Below are 15,338 nucleotides of genomic sequence, written 5' to 3'. Positions count from 1 at the left end.
CCCGGTGTTGGAACACCCGCCGCCTCACAGTCAGACCTTCCCAATACACTCCACGGACCCCCCCCCGGTGTTGGAACACCCGCCCGCCTCACAGACCTTCCCACTACACTCCACTGTCCCCCCCCCCGGTGTTGGAACACCCGCCCGCCTCACAGACCTTCCCACTACACTCCACGGCCCCCCCCAGTGATGGAACACTCGCCCGTCTCACAGTCAGACCTTCCCACTACACTCCACGGCCCCCCCCAGTGCTGGAACACCCACCCGTCTCACAGTCAGACCTTCCCACTACACTGCACGGACCACCCCCCCGGTGATGGAACACCCACCCATCTCACAGTCAGACCTTCCCACTACACTCCACGGCCCCCCCCAGTGATGGAACACCCGTCCATCTCATAGTCAGACCTTCCCACTACACTCCACAGCCCCCTCCTGGTGTTGGAACACCCGCCCGCCTCACAGACCTTCCCACTACACTCCACTGTCCCCCCCCCAGTGTTGGAACACCCGTCCGTCTCACAGTCAGACCTTCCCACTACACTCCACGGACCTGCTCCCGGTGTTGTAACACCCGCCACCTCACAGTCAGACCTTCCCAATACACTCCACGGACCCCCCCCTCCCCGGTGTTGGAACACCCGCCCGCCTCACAGACCTTCCCACTACACTCCACTGTCCCCCCCCCTGGTGTTGGAACACCCGCCCACCTCACAGACCTTCCCACTACACTCCACGGCCCCCCCCCAGTGATGGAACACTCGCCCGTCTCACAGTCAGACCTTCCCACTAAACTCCACGGACCCGCTCCCGGTGTTGGTACACCCGCCCGTCTCACAGTCTGACCTTCCCACTACACTCCACGGACCACCCCCCCGGTGATGGAACACCCGTCCGTCTCATAGTCAGACCTTCCCACTACACTCCACGGCACCCCCCCCCCCCCCCCCCCGGTGTTGGAACACCCACCCGTCTCACAGTCTGACCTTCCCACTACACTCCACGGCCCCCCACCCACCCAGTATTGGAACACCCGCCCGTCTCACAGTCAGACCTTCCCACTACACTCCACGGCTCCCCCCAGTGTTGGAACACCCTCCCGTCTCACAGTCAGACCTTCCCACTACACTCCACGGCCCACCCCAGTGTTGGAACACCCGCCCATCTCACAGTCAGACCTTCCCACTACACTCCATGTCCACCCACCCGGTGTTGGAACACCTGCCCGTCTCACAGTCAGACCTTCCCATTACACTCCACGGACCCCCTCCCGGTGTTGGTACACCCGCCATCTCACAGTCAGACCTTCCCACTACACTCCACGGACCCCCCGCCCCCAGTGTTGGAACACCCGCCCGCCTCACAGATCTTCCCACTACACTCCACTGTCCGCCCCCCCGGTGTTGGAACACCCGTCCGTCTCACAGTCAGACCTTCCCACTACACTCCACGGCCCCCCACCCGGTGTTGGAACACCCGCCCGTCTTACAGTCAGACCTTCCCATTACACTCCACGGCCCCCCACCCGGTGTTGGAACACATGCCCGTCTCACAGTCAGACCTTCCCACTACATTCCACGGACCACCCCCCCGGTGATGGAACACCCGCCCGTCTCACAGTCAGACCTTCCCACTACACTCCATGGCCCCCCCCGTTGATGGAACACCCGCCCGTCTCACAGTCAGACCTTCCCACAACACTCCAAGGCTCCCCCCGGTGTTGGAACACCCGCCCGTCTCACAGTCAGACCTTCCCACAACACTCCACGGCCCCCCACCCACCCAGTATTGGAACACCCGCCCATCTCACAGTCAGACCATCCCACTACACTACATGGCTCCCCCCGGTGTTGGAACACCCGCCCGTCTCACAGTCAGACCTTCCCACTACACTCCACGGCCCCCCCCCCCCCCCGGTGATGGAACACCCACCCGTCTCACAGTCAGACCTTCCCACTACACTCCACGGACCACCCCCCCGGTGATGGAACACCCACCCATCTCACAGTCAGACCTTCCCACTACACTCCACGGCCCCCCCCAGTGATGGAGCACCCGTCCATCTCATAGTCAGACCTTCCCACTACACTCCACAGCCCCCTCCTGGTATTGGAACACCCGCCCGCCTCACAGACCTTCCCACTGCACTCCACTGTCCCCCCCCCCAGTGTTGGAACACCCGTCCGTCTCACAGTCAGACCTTCCCACTACACTCCACGGACCCGCTCCCGGTGTTGGAACACCCGCCGCCTCACAGTCAGACCTTCCCAATACACTCCACGGACCCCCCCCCGGTGTTGGAAACCCGCCCGCCTCACAGACCTTCCCACTACACTCCACGGTCCCCCCCCCCCCCGGTGTTGGAACACCTGCCCGTCTCACAGTCAGACCTTCCCATTACACTCCACGGACCCCCTCCCGGTGTTGGTACACCCGCCATCTCACAGTCAGACCTTCCCACTACACTCCACGAACCCCCCCCCCCCAGTGTTGGAACACCCGCCCGCCTCATAGATCTTCCCACTACACTCCACTGTCCGCCCCCCCGGTGTTGGAACACCCGTCCGTCTCACAGTCAGACCTTCCCACTACACTCCACGGCCCCCCTCCCGGTGTTGGAACACCCGCCCGTCTTACAGTCAGACCTTCCCACTACACTCCACGGCCCCCCACCCGGTGTTGGAACACATGCCCGTCTCACAGTCAGACCTTCCCACTACATTCCACGGACCACCCCCCCGGTGATGGAACACCCGTCCGTCTCACAGTCAGACCTTCCCACTACACTCCACGGTCCCCGTCCCCCCCCGGTGATGGAACACCCGTCCGTCTCATAGTCAGACCTTCCCACTACACTCCATGGCCCCCCCCGTTGATGGAACACCCGCCCGTCTCACAGTCAGACCTTCCCACAACACTCCAAGGCTCCCCCCGGTGTTGGAACACCCTCCCGTCTCACAGTCAGACCTTCCCACTACACGGCCCCCCCCCCCCAGTGTTGGAACACCCGCCCGTCTCACAGTCAGACCGTCCCACTACACCCCACGGCTCCACACCCGGTGTTGGAACACCCGTCCGTCTCACAGTCAGACCTTCCCACTACACTCGACGGCCCCCCACCCACCCAGTATTGGAACACCCGCCCATCTCACAGTCAGACCATCCCACTACACTCCACGGACCACCCCCCCAGTGATGGAACACCCACCCGTCTCACAGTCAGACCTTCCCACTACACACCACGGCCCCCCCCCCCCCGGTGTTGGAACACCCGCCCGTCTCACAGTCAGACCTTCCCACTACACTCCACCCCCCCCCCCCCCGGTGTTGGAACACCCACCCGTCGCACAGTCAGACTCCACTACACTCCACGGACCACCCCCCCGGTGATGGAACACCCACCCGTCTCACAGTCAGACCTTCCCACTACACTCCACGGCCCCCCACCTGGTGTTGGAACACCTGCCCGTCTCACAGTCAGACCTTCCCACTACACTCCACGGACCACCCCTCCGGTGACGGAACACCCCCCATCTCACAGTCAGACCTTCCCACTACACTCTACGGACCACCCCCCCGGTGATGGAACACCCACCCATCTCACAGTCAGACCTTCCCACTACACTCCACGGACCACCCCCCCCCGGTGTTGGAACACCCGTCCGTCTCACAGTCAGACCTTCCCACTACACTCCATGGCCCCCCCCCCCGGTGTTGGAACACCCGCCCGTCTTACAGTCAGACCTTCCCAGTACACTCCACGGCCCCCCACCCGGTGTTGGAACACCTGCCCGTCTCACAGTCAGACCTTCCCACTACACTCCACGGACCACCCCCCCAGTGATGGAACACCCACCCGTCTCACAGTCTGACCTTCCCACTACACTCCACAGACCACCTCCCCGGTGAGGGAACACCCACCCATCTCACAGTCAGACCTTCCCACTACACTCCACGGCTCCACCCCCCCAGTGATGGAACACCCACCCGTCTCACAGTCAGACCTTCCCACTACACTCCACAGCTACACCCCCCCAGTGATGGAACACCCACCCGTCTCACAGTCAGACATTCCCACTACACTCCACGGCCCCCCACCCGGTGTTGGAACACCTGCCCGTCTCACAGTCAGACCTTCCCACTACACTCCACGGACCACCCCCCCAGTGATGGAACACCCACCCGTCTCACAGTCAGACCTTCCCACTACACTCCACGGACCACTCCCCCGGTGATGGAATACCCACCCATCTCACAGTCAGACCTTCCCACTACACTCCACGGCCCCCCCCCACCCGGTGTTGGAACACCCGCCCGTCTCACAGTCAGACTTTCCCACTACACTCCACGGACCACCCCCCCAGTGATGGAACACCCACCCGTCTCACAGTCAGACCTTCCCACTACACACCACGGCCCCCCCCCCCCCCGGTGTTGGAACACCTGCCCGTCTCACAGTCAGACCTTCCCACTACACTCCACGGACCACCCCCCCGGTGATGGAACACCCACACGTCTCACAGTCAGACCTTCCCACTACACTCCACCCCCCCCCCCCCCCCCGGTGTTGGAATACCCACCCGTCTCACAGTCAGACCTTCCCACTACACTCCACGGACCACCCCCCCGGTGTTGGAACACCCACCCGTCTCACAGTCAGACCTTCCCACTACACTCCACGGACCACCCCCCCAGTGATGGAACACCCACCCATCTCACAGTCAGACCTTCCCACTACACTCCACAGCTAGACCCCCCCAGTGATGGAACACCCACCCGTCTCACAGTCAGACATTCCCACTACACTCCACGGCCCCCCACCCGGTGTTGGAACACCTGCCCGTCTCACAGTCAGACCTTCCCACTACACTCCACGGACCACCCCCCCAGTGATGGAACACCCACCCGTCTCACAGTCAGACCTTCCCACTACACTCCACGGACCACTCCCCCGGTGATGGAATACCCACCCATCTCACAGTCAGACCTTCCCACTACACTCCACGGCCCCCCCCCACCCGGTGTTGGAACACCCGCCCGTCTTACAGTCAGACCTTCCCACTACACTCCACGGCCCCCCACCCGGTGTTGGAACACCTGCCCGTCTCACAGTCAGACTTTCCCACTACACTCCACGGACCACCCCCCCAGTGATGGAACACCCGCCCGTCTCACAGTCAGACCTTCCCACTACAGTCCACGGCCCCCCACCTGGTGTTGGAACACCTGCCCGTCTCACAGTCACACTTTCCCACTACATTCCACGGACCACCCCACCAGTGATGGAACACCCACCCGTCTCACAGTCAGACCTTCCCACTACACACCACGGCCCCCCCCCCCCCCGGTGTTGGAACACCCGCCCGTCTCACAGTCAGACCTTCCCACTACACTCCACGGCCCCCCCCCCGGTGATGGAACACCCGTCCGTCTCACAGTCAGACCTTCCCACTACACTCCACGGCCCCCCCCCATTGATGGAACACCCGTCCGTCTCACAGTCAGACCTTCCCACTACACTCCACGGCCCCCCACCCACCCAGTTTTGGAACACCCGCCCATCTCACAGTCAGACCGTCCCACTACACTCCACGGCTCCACCCCCGGTGTTGGAAAACCCGTCCGTCTCACAGTCAGAACTTCCCACTACACTCCCCGGCCCCCCCCAGTGATGGAACACCCGTCCATCTCACAGTCAGACCTTCCCACTACACTCCACGGTCCCCCCCCCCCCCCGGTGTTGGAACACCCACCCATCTCACAGTCAGACCTTCTCACTACACACCACGGCCCCCCACCCCCGGTGTTGGAACACCCACCCATCTCACAGTCAGACCTTCCCACTACACTCCACGGTTCCCCCCCCCCCGGTGTTGGAACACCCGCCCATCTCACAGTCAGACCTTCCCACTACACTCCACGGCCACGGCCACCCCCCGGTGTTGGAACACCCACCCGTCTCACAGTCAGACCTTCCCACTACACTCCACGGCCCCCCCCAGTGTTGGAACACCCGTCCGTCTCACAGTCAGACCTTCCCAATACACTCCACGGCCCCCCACCCGGTGTTGGAACACCCGCCCGTCTTACAGTCAGACCTTCCCACTACACTCCACGGCCCCCCACCCGGTGTTGGAACACATGCCTGTCTCACAGTCAGACCTTCCCACTACACTCCACGGCCCCCCCCAGTGCTGGAACACCCACCCGTCTCACAGTCAGACCTTCCCACTACACTGCACGGACCACCCCCCCGGTGATGGAACACCCACCCATCTCACAGTCAGACCTTCCCACTACACTCCACGGCCCCCCCCAGTGATGGAACACCCGTCCATCTCATAGTCAGACCTTCCCACTACACTCCACAGCCCCCTCCTGGTGTTGGAACACCCGCCCGCCTCACAGACCTTCCCACTACACTCCACCCCCCCCCCCCCCCCGGTGTTGGAACACCCACCCGTCTCACAGTCAGACCTTCCCACTACACTCCACAGACCACCACCCCGGTGTTGGAACACCTGCCCGTCTCACAGTCAGACCTTCCCACTACACTCCACGGAGCACCCCCCCAGTGATGGAACACCCACCCGTCTCACAGTCAGACCTTCCCACTACACTCCACAGCTAGACCCCTCCAGTGATGGAACACCCACCCGTCTCACAGTCAGACATTCCCACTACACTCCATGGCCCCCCACCCGGTGTTGGAACACCCACCCGTCTCACAGTCTGACCTTCCCACTACACTCCACGGCCCCCCACCCACCCAGTATTGGAACACCCGCCCGTCTCACAGTCAGACCTTCCCACTACACTCCACGGCCCCCCCCAGTGTTGGAACACCCACCCGTCTCACAGTCAGACCTTCCCACTACACTCCACGGCCCCCCCCAGTGTTGGAACACCCGCCCATCTCACAGTCAGACCTTCCCACTACACTCCATGTCCACCCACCCCGGTGTTGGAACACCTGCCCGTCTCACAGTCAGACCTTCCCATTACACTCCACGGACCCCCTCCCGGTGTTGGTACACCCGTCCGTCTCACAGTCAGACCTTCCCACTACACTCCACGGCCCCCCACCCGGTGTTGGAACACCCGCCCGTCTTACAGTCAGAACTTCCCACTACACTCCACGGCCCCCCACCCGGTGTTGGAACACATGCCCGTCTCACAGTCAGAACTTCCCACTACACACCACGGACCACCCCCCCGGTGATGGAACACCCGTCCGACTCACAGTCAGACCTTCCCACTACACTCCACGGTCCCCCCCCCCCCGGTGATGGAACACCCGTCCGTCTCATAGTCAGACCTTCCCACTACACTCCACGGCCCCCCACCCACCCAGTATTGGAACACCCGCCCGTCTCACAGTCTGACCTTCCCACTACACTCCACGGACCACCCCCCCAGTGATGGAACACCCACCCTTCTCACAGTCTGACCTTCCCACTACACTCCACGGACCACCCCCCCGGTGATGGAACACCCACCCATCTCACAGTCAGACCTTCCCACTACACTCCACGGCCCCCCACACACCCAGTATTGGAACACCCGCCCGTCTCACAGTCAGACCTTCCCACTACACTCCACGGACCACCCCCCCGGTGATGGAACACCCACCCATCTCACAGTCAGACCTTCCCACTACACTCCACGGCCCCCCCCAGTGATGGAACACCCGTCCGTCTCACAGTCAGACCTTCCCACTACACTCCACGGCCCCCCCAGTGATGGAACACCCGTCCGTCTCACAGTCAGACCTTCCCACTACACTCCACGGCCCCCCCCCAGTGATGGAACACCCGTCCGTCTCACAGTCAGACCTTCCCACTACACTCCACGGCCCCCCACCCCGGTGTTGGAACACCCGTCCGTCTCACAGTCAGACCTTCCCAGTACACTCCACGGCCCCCCCAGTGATGGAACACCCTCACGTCTCACAGTCAGACCTTCCCACTACACTCCACGGACCCGCTCCCGGTGTTGGTACACCCGCCGTCTCACAGTCAGACCTTCCAATACACTCCACGGACCCCCACCCACCCAGTATTGGAACACCCGCCCATCTCACAGTCAGACCTTCCCACTACACTCCATGTCCCCCCCACCCCGGTGTTGGAACACCTGCCCGTCTCACAGTCTGACCTTTCCACTACACTCCATGGCCCCACCCCCGGTGATGGAACACCCGTCCGTCTCACAGTCAGACCTTCCCACTACGCTCCACGGCCCCCCCTCCCGGTTTTGGAACAATCCCCCGTCTCACAGTCAGACCTTCCCACTACACTCCACGGCCCCCCCCCCCCGGTGTTGGAACACCCGTCCGTCTCACAGTCAGACTTTCCCACTACACTCCACGGTACCCCCCCCGGTGTTGGAACACCCGTCCGTCTCACAGTCAGTCCTTCCCACTACACTCCACGGCTCCCCCCCCGGTGTTGGAACACCCGTCCGTCTCACAGTCAGACCTTCCCACTACACTCCACGGCCCCCCCCCCCCCCGGTGATGGAACACCCGTCCGTCTCACAGTCAGACCTTCCCACTACACTCCACGGCCCCCCTCCCCCCCGGTGTTGGAACACCCGCCGTCTCACAGTCAGACCTTCCCACTACACTCCACGGCCACCCCCCGGTGTTGGAACACCCGCCGTCTCACAGTCAGACCTTCCCACTACACTCCACGGACCACCCCCCCGGTGATGGAACACCCACCCATCTCACAGTCAGACCTTCCACTACACTCCACGGACCACCCCCCCGGTGATGGAACACCTGCCCGTCTCACAGTCAGACCTTCCCACTACACTCCACGGCCCCCCTCCCCCCCCGGTGTTGGAACCCCCGCCCGTCTCACAGTCAGACCTTCCCAGTACACTCCACGACCGCCCCCCGGTGACACACACACACACACACACACACACACACACACACACACACTCTTACAGAAACCCTGACTCCCACTCGGTGTTACGCACACACACAGTCTTACAGAAACCCTGACTCCCACCCGGTGTTACGCACTCACACACTCTTACAGAATCTCTGACTCCCACCCGGTGTTACACACACACACACACACTCTTACAGAAACCCTGACTCCCACCCAGTGTTACGCACACACACACTCTTACAGAAACCCAGACTCCCACCCAGTGTTACACACACACACACACTCTTACAGAAACCCTGACTCCCACTCGGTGTTACGCACTCACACACTCTTACAGAATCTCTGACTCCCACCCGGTGTTATACACACACACACACTCTTACAGAAACCCAGACTCCCACCCGGTGTTACGCACACACACACTCTTAGAGAAACCCAGACTCCCACTCGGTGTTACGCACTCACACACTCTTACAGAAACTCTGACTCCCACCCGGTGTTACACACACACACACACACTCTTACAGAAATCCAGACTCCCACCCAGTGTTACGCACACACACACTCTTACAGAAACCCAGACTCCCACCCGGTGTTACACACACACACACTCTTACAGAAACCCAGACTCCCACCCAGTGTTACGCACACACACACTCTTACAGAAACCCTGACTCCCACCCGGTGTTACGCACACACACACTCTTACAGAAACCCTGACTCCCACTCGGTGTTACGCACTCACACACTCTTACAGAATCTCTGACTCCCACCCGGTGTTACACACACACACACTCTTACAGAAACCCAGACTCCCACCCGGTGTTACACACACACACACTCTTACAGAAACCCTGACTCCCACCCAGTGTTACGCACACACACACTCTTACAGAAACCCTGACTCCCACTCGGTGTTACGCACTCACACACTCTTACAGAATCTCTGACTCCCACCCGGTGTTACACACACACACACTCTTACAGAAACCCTGACTCCCACCCGGTGTTACGCACACACACACTCTTACAGAAACCCAGACTCCCACCCGGTGTTACACACACACACACACACACACACACACACACCCTCTTACAGAAACCCAGACTCCCACTCGGTGTTACACACAAACACACTCTTACAGAAACCCAGACTCCCACCCGGTGTTACACACACACACACTCTTACAGAAACCCTGACTCCCACCCGGTGTTACGCACACACACACTCTTACAGAAACCCAGACTCCCACCCGGTGTTACACACACACACACACACACACACCCTCTTACAGAAACCCAGACTCCCACTCGGTGTTACACACAAACACACTCTTACAGAAACCCAGACTCCCACCCGGTGTTACACACACACACACTCTTACAGAAACCCAGACTCCCACCCGGTGTTACGCACACACACATTCTTACAGAAACCCAGACTCCCACCCAGTGTTACACACACACACACAGACCCTGATGTTAACGTACAGAGAGACAGAAACACACACCATTGTTGAGAACCAAGGTCCCTCTCGTCACAGGCATCGACCACAGGCTGAAGGGACGATGGGCACCCCACCCCATGACGCAGGGCAGGTCCGGCCCTGAACAGTGACGAGGGACCCTGCGTTCTGGATAGGGCAGTGTGAGTGCTGAGGAACCTACCTGGATACAGGGAGTGTGTAGAGCCCATGTTGGACAGCAACAACTGAAAGCAGCTGGCGGGGAGCTGGGACAGGGCCCCGACCACCGGCAGCTCCACATCAGCACGGCAGGGCTAGAGTCGGGGGGAAGGAGGAAGAGACGTCGGAAACCTGGAATCTTTCTGCAACCCCACCTCTCCTAGACCACCCCCCCCCACCCCCTGGTCACCACGTAGAGAGTTCAGTGAGGCTCCAGGGTCACCGTCAGCCCCTGCCCTGTGACCCCTCCACCCTATGCAGTGCCCTCTCGCCGTCCACGGTAACCCCGGCCCTTGTCCGCCCCGTCCCCCACTCACCTGCAGCCTGGGAGGGTCCTGCGCCTCCCCTACTCTCAGCAGGAGCTCCCACAGCAGCTTGTCCAGGGCAGCCATGAAGACCTCGCCGTAGTGACTCTGCCCCTCGTCCTGCAGGGAAGGCAGCCCCATCATTCCCTGCGCACAGCACGATCCCACCATCCACACTGCCCAGACCCCGGCACTGCCACTGCCCAAACCGGGGGTGGGGGGCGGGGGAGCATACGGCAAGCCCCCACCCCACCCACCAGCCACACAGGCAAGATCCCGACAGCCCCACCCAATGGGGCACAGCAAGATCCCGAATTCCCCAGCCCCTCCCACTGAGCCCGTCAAAATCACAGCACGCCCCCCCCCAAGACGGCAAGCGCACAGCAAGATCCCAGCCACCCCAACCCCATACACCGGGCACACAGCAAGATCCCAAAATCCTCCTCCCCAACAGGGCACAGAGCAAGATCAGGACGTCCACAACCCCACCCACAGGGACACGGCTGGGTCCCGACATTCCACAGCCCCACCCGCGGGGGCACGGCAGGGTCCCGACATTCCTCACCCCCACCCGCGGGGGCACGGCAGGGTCCCGACATTCCACACCCCCACCCGCGGGGGCACGGCAGGGTCCCGACATTCCACACCCCCACCCGCGGGGGCACGGCTGGGACCCGACATTCCACACCCCCACCCGCGGGGACACGGCAGGGTCCCGACATTCCACACCCGCACCCGCGGGGACACGGCTGGGTCCCGACATTCCACACCCCCACCCGCGGGGACACGGCTGGGTCCCGACATTCCACAGCCCCACCCGCGGGGTCACGGCTGGACCCCGACATTCCACAGCCCCACCCGCGGGGACACGGCTGGACCCCGACATTCCACAGCCCCACCCGCGGGGACACGGCTGGACCCCGACATTCCACAGCCCCACCCGCGGGGACACGGCAGGGTCCCGACATTCCACAGCCCCACCCGCGGGGACACGGCTGGACCCCGACATTCCACAGCCCCACCCGCGGGGACACGGCAAGGTCCCGACATTCCACACCCCCACCCGCGGGGACACGGCAGGGTCCCGACATTCCACAACCCCACCCGCGGGGACACGGCAGGGTCCCGACATTCCACACCCCCACCCGCGGGGGCACGGCTGGGTCCCGACATTCCACCCCCACCCGCGGGGACACGGCTGGGTCCCGACATTCCACCCCCACCCGCAGGGACACGGCTGGGTCCCGACATACCACAACCCCACCCGCGGGGACACGGCTGGGTCCCGACATTCCACAACCCCACCCGCGGGAGCACGGCAGGGTCCCGACATTCCACACCCCCACCCGCGGGGACACGGCAGGGTCCCGACATTCCACACACCCACCCGCGGGGACACGGCAGGGTCCCGACATTCCACCCCCACCCGCAGGGGCACGGCAGGGTCCCGACATTCCACAACCCCACCCGCAGGGACACGGCTGGGTCCCGACATTCCACACCACCACCCGCGGGGACACGGCAGGGCCCCGACATTCCACAACCCCACCCGCGGGGACACGGCTGGACCCCGACATTCCACAGCCCCACCCGCGGGGTCACGGCTGGACCCCGACATTCCACAGCCCCACCCGCGGGGACACGGCTGGACCCCGACATTCCACAGCCCCACCCGCGGGGTCACGGCTGGACCCCGACATTCCACAGCCCCACCCGCGGGGACACGGCTGGACCCCGACATTCCACAGCCCCACCCGCGGGGACACGGCTGGACCCCGACATTCCACAGCCCCACCCGCGGGGACACGGCAAGGTCCCGACATTCCACACCCCCACCCGCGGGGACACGGCAGGGTCCCGACATTCCACAACCCCACCCGCGGGGACACGGCAGGGTCCCGACATTCCACACCCCCACCCGCGGGGGCACGGCTGGGTCCCGACATTCCACCCCCACCCGCGGGGACACGGCTGGGTCCCGACATTCCACCCCCACCCGCAGGGACACGGCTGGGTCCCGACATACCACAACCCCACCCGCGGGGACACGGCTGGGTCCCGACATTCCACAACCCCACCCGCGGGAGCACGGCTGGGTCCCGACATTCCACCCCCACCCGCGGGGACACGGCTGGGTCCCGACATTCCACCCCCACCCACAGGGACACGGCTGGGTCCCGACATACCACAACCCCACCCGCGGGGACACGGCTGGGTCCCGACATTCCACAACCCCACCCGCGGGGACACGGCAGGGTCCCGACATTCCACACCCCCACCCGCGGGGACACGGCAGGGTCCCGACATTCCACACCCCCACCCGCGGGGACACGGCAGGGTCCCGACATTCCACCCCCACCCGCAGGGGCACGGCAGGGTCCCGACATTCCACAACCCCACCCGCAGGGACACGGCTGGGTCCCGACATTCCACACCACCACCCGCGGGGACACGGCAGGGTCCCGACATTCCACAACCCCACCCACGGGGACACGGCAGGATCCCGACATTCCACAACCCCACCCGCAGGGACACGGCAGGGTCCCGACATTCCACAACCCCACCCGCAGGGACACGGCAGGGTCCCGACATTCCAACCCCACCCGCAGGGACACGGCAGGGTCCCGACATTCCACACCCACCCGCAGGGACACGGCTGGGTCCCGACATTCCAACCCCACCCGCAGGGACACGGCAGGGTCCCGACATTCCACAACCCTACCCACGGGGACACGGCAGGGTCCCGACATTCCACAACCCCACCCGCAGGGACACGGCAGGGTCCCGACATTCCAACCCCACCCGCAGGGACACGGCAGGGTCCCGACATTCCACCCCCACCCGCAGGGGCACGGCAGGGTCCCGACATTCCACACCCACCCGCAGGGGCACGGCTGGGTCCCGACATTCTACCCCCACCCGCAGGGACATGGCAGGGTCCCGACATTCCACACCCCCACCCGCAGGGACACGGCAGGGTCCCGACATTCCACACCCACCCGCAGGGGCACGGCTGGGTCCCGACATTCCACCCCCACCCGCAGGGACACGGCATGGTCCCGACATTCCACAACCCCACCCACAGGGGCACAGCAGGGTCCCGACATTCCACACCCCCACCCGCAGTGACACGGCAGGGTCCCGACATTCCACAACCCCACCCACAGGGACACGGCAGGGTCCTGTCAGCACCACTGTCACGCCTAATGTGCGCACAGCAAGATCCCAACAGCTGTGAACCTCCTCCCCCCAACTCCTCTCTACCCTCTGTTCGAGTGGGACTCCCTCCCCTGTCTTTGCGGAGAAAAGTTAAGGGGTGTGATGTGAGAGCCGGTGGGGGGGTGGGGGAATGTGGAGACGTGAAGGGGAGGTGGCAAGCTGCCATCGTTCTCCCCCCCCACCCCACCCCGCTCCCTCCCCAGTCCGGCCTACCTGCAGGAAAGAGGTGCGGAACGATGGGTCCCTCAGGAGGTACAGGACCAGCTCCCGGAACTGCTGCTCAATCCCACGCACCTTCTGGGAGTCTGCGACTGTCTGCGGGGCAGGGAGCAAAACCATCAGACCCCCTGTACCTCCACATCCCTCTCTCTCCCTCCATCCAATTCTACCCACCTCCCCCCCATCCGATGACCAGTGGCCATGTGGGTCAGTGAGTGAGGATGTGTAACAGGGCCCAGTGAACAGTGAGAGGTGAGGGGGTACAGGGAACCTGAGACAGTATCTTCACCCAGAATCGAGACTGCACTCCCGGAGGGGCAGATCCTCACAACGTCCGAGTAGTACTGATATGAGCAGAAGTGTGTCGTTTTGATCCGCTACCTCGTCTCCGTGTATAAATGAGTGGAGTTTGCACACTTGCCCTGATCGTGTGGCACTCCTGTTCCCTCCCTCACCCCAGAGACGTGCGGGTCACTGGCAATTGCACCTCCCCCCGGTGTGGAGGGGATGAGTGGGCTAGCAGAAATTTAAGGGGCCGGACTTCTTCCCATTGTGTCAGAAGGGAAGGCAGAAGAGGGTATGGGCCAAGTGGGGGTAAATAGGGGCGCCAAGTACAGTTTGGAGATAGTGGGCTGAAGGGCCTGTTTCTGGATCGTGTGACTCTGAGAAACTTCGGCAGACCACCTCGTGTAGAGCCTGACCAAAGGGCACCAGCGAACAGAGAATTGTCTGGCCCTCCAAGAGACCCGAGCCTGGAAGGGGCTGCCAGCTCGACGGGACCTTTTTCAATACCCCTCAAAGAGACTCACCGCCTCAGAGGACTGAGGTGGGTCTTCCAGCGGGAAGAGATGTCCGAGCCGGGTCCGGATGTCGGCCAGGCGACAGCCCTTTCGGAACATTTCCAGGATCATCTGCGGATATCCGGGGACGGGGGAGGAACAAGGGGGCGATCAGAATCAGGTTTAATATCGCCGGCAAATGCTGTCAACTTTGCTAAATACACGATA

The 15,338-nt window shown here is 63.0% G+C and overlaps 1 protein-coding gene across 6 annotated transcripts in view; it reads right to left on the bottom strand.

The window, feature by feature from the left end:
• Positions 1 to 15,338, bottom strand: part of LOC132381850 (TERF1-interacting nuclear factor 2-like) — a 35,928-nt gene that overhangs the window by 18,009 nt on the left and 2,581 nt on the right. For all 6 annotated transcript variants that reach the window (XR_009508133.1, XM_059951488.1, XM_059951486.1 and 3 more), the window contains exons 3-6: positions 15,141 to 15,242; positions 14,326 to 14,427; positions 10,906 to 11,013; positions 10,572 to 10,683 (exon numbers count right to left, since the gene is read on the bottom strand). Coding sequence is in view for 5 of the 6 variants with exons in the window: in XM_059951488.1 (XP_059807471.1) it covers positions 10,572 to 10,683; positions 10,906 to 11,013; positions 14,326 to 14,427; positions 15,141 to 15,242 (424 nt within the window). In the remaining variant the exon portion in view is untranslated. The remainder of the gene's footprint in view (positions 1 to 10,571; positions 10,684 to 10,905; positions 11,014 to 14,325; positions 14,428 to 15,140; positions 15,243 to 15,338) is intronic.

Source organism: Hypanus sabinus, chromosome 26 (assembly GCF_030144855.1).
Source record: "Hypanus sabinus isolate sHypSab1 chromosome 26, sHypSab1.hap1, whole genome shotgun sequence".
NCBI lineage: Eukaryota > Metazoa > Chordata > Chondrichthyes > Myliobatiformes > Dasyatidae > Hypanus > Hypanus sabinus.
Note: the sequence above shows the minus strand (reverse complement) of the source record. Positions and strands in the feature narration are given on the sequence as shown.